The sequence below is a fragment of the Nicotiana attenuata genome, chromosome 5 (genome assembly GCF_001879085.1).
Source record: "Nicotiana attenuata strain UT chromosome 5, NIATTr2, whole genome shotgun sequence".
Classification (NCBI taxonomy): Eukaryota; Viridiplantae; Streptophyta; class Magnoliopsida; order Solanales; family Solanaceae; genus Nicotiana; species Nicotiana attenuata.
In genome coordinates, this window is record NC_031993.1 from 40,519,027 (window position 1) to 40,524,105 (window position 5,079).

At 34.4% G+C, this 5,079-nt stretch overlaps 1 protein-coding gene across 1 annotated transcript in view; it reads left to right on the top strand.

The window, feature by feature from the left end:
* The window catches only part of LOC109225696 (protein ESKIMO 1-like), a 4,581-nt gene extending 3,208 nt beyond the window's left edge, over nt 1-1,373 (top strand). The window contains exons 4-5 of the mRNA XM_019390448.1: nt 85-243; nt 734-1,373. Coding sequence (XP_019245993.1) covers nt 85-243; nt 734-1,088 — 514 coding nt within the window. The 3' untranslated portion in view covers nt 1,089-1,373. The remainder of the gene's footprint in view (nt 1-84; nt 244-733) is intronic.

The following is a 5,079-nucleotide window of genomic DNA, read 5'->3' on the forward strand; positions in this document are numbered from 1 at the left end:
TATATATATATATATATATTGTCTGCTATTATTTTTGAGAGCGATTATCAATATATATTTCTCATTATTTTTTTTACCAAACAGACGAGGATCGTTCGATGAAGGAGCGACAGAGTACGATGAGATTGAGAGACCAGTAGCTTATCAGAGGGTTTTGACGACATGGTCGCAATGGGTCGAAAACAATGTGGATAGCAATCACACCAAAGTCTTCTTCATGAGCATGTCTCCTCTACATATGAAGTAATCCCATTTCCATCTGCTTTCTTCACCTTTGTGCTTTTATGTCAAATGCTTATAAGCCAAAAGTTCTTAATTAAGTTGATCAGCTTATAAGTACTTTTAGTTTGATCAGAACTTTTCTCTAAAAACTTTTGTATCCTCAAAGTACCATTTTAAAAACAAAATCGCTAACTCCCTCGTCATTTCATGTTTTGTCATTCTATTCCTTTTCAATTAAAGATATTTTATAATTATATATTTTCGTAAACAAACTTTAAGGATATCATAATTATTTTAATAGAAAAAACTATTTATGTACTTTCTACCATCCCAACTAGTTATTATGTAGCAATTTTATTACTTTCATTTTAAATATGTAAAATAAATCAATTTCAACACCTAAAGCCTTATTTTAACATTTAATGTCTATCAGCTATTTTTAACCAGCCAACCGAACTCTAGGCCCAACTGTGACAATGCTTTGAATTTTTTCTTGGTTAACCACTTACAGGAGTTCGGATTGGGGCAATCCAGAAGGGATAAAATGTGCAAAAGAGACAACCCCAGTATTAAACACATCAATGCCTCTAAATGTTGGAACAGACAAGAGACTATTTGTAATAGCATCAAATGTTAGTCAGTCCATCAATGTCTCTGTTGACTTCCTCAATATTACCTCTCTATCGGAGCATAGGAAAGATGCACACACCTCCGTCTACATCACTCGGTATGGCAAAACGCTGACGCCGGAGCAACAAGCTGATCCAGCAACATACGCTGATTGTATTCATTGGTGCCTTCCCGGATTGCCTGACACTTGGAATGAGTTCCTCTATTCACGTATTATATCTCATTCTTGGCACTAAAAAGTTTCTTCCTCATATTGAAGTGGTGTTCGTTCAGTTTGTGCACACTTTAATTATTCCATCAAGTACGCATTACCGATAGGCCCTTCGTTGTGCAGCTTCGTACTCTAATTGTCTATAATTTTTTGAATCTTTTTTGGTTAAGAATCAAAATTCTAATTTTGTTGCTTCTTTTATTTTTTTTCTTTGTCCTTGTAATATTTTCCTCAAGATAAGAAAAATATTTGCAGTTGTAATTTCCTGGGAGATTTGCACAAATAGGATACTTCAATACCCGTTGTTTAATATTTGTCTTAATTTGAAGAATTTATATAAAAATATCTTTTTAAATTTTTAAAAATTTGATCTAAAATATCCTCCAACCTAAAATAGGTGCTCTTTGTAGCAACTACAAAAGAACAAACTATAAGGTCCACCAATAGCAGGTAGGAGTGGCAAACGGACAGGCGGGTCGAAAGCGAGGTAATGCAAAAAACGGATAAAGTATTCGATCCGACCCATATTTAATACGGATAAAAAATGGGTTAACATGTTACACCCCATATCTTCGTACAAAAGAGTATTTGTAAGTCAATTGATGTAAGCTCAGAAATGAGATCATCTTTGAGAGTACATAATGTAAGTTAATCATGTTACCTTGGAGATTATAAATCTTTAAGATAATGGATAACACGTACCAAGAGGATTGAAAGGCTAAGAAGCTAAACAAATTGAAGAAAATAAGTTTCGCCGAATGTCGACAAGTTAGGAATGTTATAACGTGTACTTTTGTGATGAGACTAGGATGCTTAACAAGATAAGGAGGTTATGTTATGAGTTATTTTAGTCGTATGATAGTCATGTATTATGTTTTTAAGTCAAGCAAGTTGAGGAACAAATGTTGGCAAAGGTCATCACAAGTTACATTCATAAATGTACTGAAAATTAGGTCAAATGTAGATGCAATTTTCTCCCTATTTGCTTCGAATTATGGGGTTATCTACCTATCAAATTGAATATCTGTGAGTCTAGTTTCTAACGCATTAAACTGTTCGTCGATACGACATCGGAGTAGAGAGATATTTGTATTTTCGCGAGACTACACCAAACAGCTCTCTATGGGACCCACAATGGCGGTTGAGATATATTGATATAAATAATAAGACGCCACAAGCCCGTTTTAACACATTATTTTTCAGTATCTTCAGACCCTAGACAGCTAAAAGTACTCTCTCAAGGTTCTCTCATGATCCAAGACCCAAACAAAGGGCAAACAATACAAATCAAGTGTCGGGAATCCCGTCGCACTAGTAAGTTTCTTATTCTTCTTGTGTTGCTGATTTTTGGGTAGTTCCAGCTTGAGTGGCAGTTTTTTTAAGTGGTTTAAGTTTTGTAAAATGCTCTCCCAAGGTTTTCATATCAACCCTAGGTTATTTCAAGTCTTGCAAATGAATTACACCATATTTCAACATCAAAAGTTCGTTCTAGTGAAGCACAACACCTCTTTGAGGTTGTGTTATCATTGAGGATAGTTGTGGGCTGTGCGTTGATACCCAATTTTTCCCTATAATATTTTTTTCAAAATGCATATATACCTGCAAAACTATGCATTAGCATCAATTAATATTTTTTCATAATTTCTGCATTTTTAAGGGTTTTAATTAATTTATCCCAGCATTTTTATTTATATAAACAATTACTAATTGCATCACAAATAGTTTTATAATAATTTTGTGGCTTAATTTTATTATTTTCATTTGTACTATGTTTTAATTATTTCACAAATAGCCATATTTGCATTTTTGGGGTTATAATTGCAATAACCTTGCAATTATAGCTCATGCGTGCATTATTACATTATTTTACCTGAAAATAGATTTTTGTATTTTTTAAATACTGAGTAATTATTTTAAAATATTTCTAGGCATGAAAATCATTTTTGTTTGTTAATTATTTTTTTAAAATTATTTTTATCAATTAAATTGGTATTTAACAAATAGCCCTTTTTATTTCGAACCTAGCCTAATTAAACTCAGCCCAAACCAAATTAAAACTTAGCCCAATTAAGTCCAACCCACCCCAACCCAGAACCAATCGTGACTGTTGATCTCTAAGATCAACGGTCCATATCACCCATTTCCTATTTTATCCCTAAAGACCCCTAAACCCTAGTCATTTGTCACCACCGGCCGCCCTGAAACCCTCTCTTCTCTAGTTCTCTCTGAGATCAAACTTTAACCCTAGCGGCCGCCACCCAAAACCAGCCCTAATCCCTCCGATTCTCACTCGATCCATGGATTTCCATTGGTGTTTGAGACCCCTACTGACCTCTTACTTCCTCTGGTTGCTCGATTTTGTGATTTCATGGAAAGATCTCGAAGAGATCTAGTCATCTTGTTCAAAACTCTCTAAGAGTCCGTCTATGGTTTGTGAGTGCTACTCTCTCGATGTTTTATGGTTCAAAGCCAGATTCTCTTTACCCCTCCCCTTTTCCTCAAAACCCTAATCTTTGAACATGAATCTGTCCAGATCTTTGTAGATCTGAAACGATTCGAGCATTATTTGGCGTTTTCCCTCAAAAATCTTTTGTTTTGGTTAACTGCTTCGATTTAATTTACCTTCTTCTAAAAACTAGGGTTCGTCCTGAGATTTTCAAAAGGTTTTTAACTTTCAAATGTTGAATCTGACAATCCCTCTACATGTTTGATTAATTTTCGTGTATATGCTCAAACCCTAGATATTATTGTTTGTGACACTGAGTTCTTCAATTTTTTCTGTTATTGTGTTTTTTTTCTGTGAACCAGTTATATTGACTGATTCTATTTTAAGTTTTGAATAATTCTTTCCTGTTAAAATCAGTATTTGTTGGAATTTTTACTGATTGATTTCTATTAGGGATTCGAATAATTTTCCTGTTAAAATTGATATTTTCTGAGATTTTTACTTGTTTCCTTATTTGTGACCTTAATTAATTATACTTGCCTTAATTAATTATCAGTACTGATTGGGGATTTGACTGACTCCCTATATGGTACGATATTGGTCACTTGCCTTATTTGAGCCCTAGTTCTGTACCATTAATTGATTCTCCTCAATTTAAGGGGTCTCTTCCGGATTTTCCACAGGAATTGATCCCCTAATTAGCTGATTGATTTTATTTGTTTTTTTTACAGACTGTGATTTCTTCTTTACCTTATTTGTTTTACCACACTAAGTGCTATATATACCCTCTCATTCTGATTCTTCAAACACGAATAATAGTTCACAAACACACTCACACACAAACTCTGCCCTCATCTCTCTCTGCTACTTGTGTTCATTGCTTGTCTAGTGGGCTGAAAGCCAAGACTAGACTGTTGAATCTTGCCTACTTTACCTTCTGCTTCTGCTTCCTTAACTGGTATACTCTCACTATTGCCATTCAATTAAACCTATATGTTTCTCTTACAATCAGTATGCCTTCTTCTGAACCTGTATGTTTTCCTACTCAGCATGTCTACTACTTTTTTAATTCAACTATATGCCTTGTTATCAGTATGTTCACTTTCCTGTTATTAAACCAGTAGGATCTCTATATCAGCCTGCCTATCTTTGATTAAACCTATGTGCTTCATATTGTTCCTAATCAGCATGTGTACTTCCATTCAATCAGACTATACGCTTCCTGCTATTCAATATGTTTCCTTATAATTAACATGCCTTCTTTCTGCTTAATCAAACAGATGTGTCTGTTGCAATAGTATGTCTACCTATATGTTTACTGCAATAGCATGCCTACTTCTATTTGATTGAACCTATGTGTCTTGTTTTCAACCTGTTTACTCATATTTTAGCCAGACCTATGTGCTTCTACTTTCAGCAAATCTGTATACTTGCCTATGTCTAAACTGGACCTATGACTACTTCTCCACTAGCATGCTCTTAAAATGTTCACCTTTCATAATATGACTCTCCAGCCCTAGTATCCCTCTGTATGTGACGGAATACACCCCTAGTGACAGTTAATTAACTA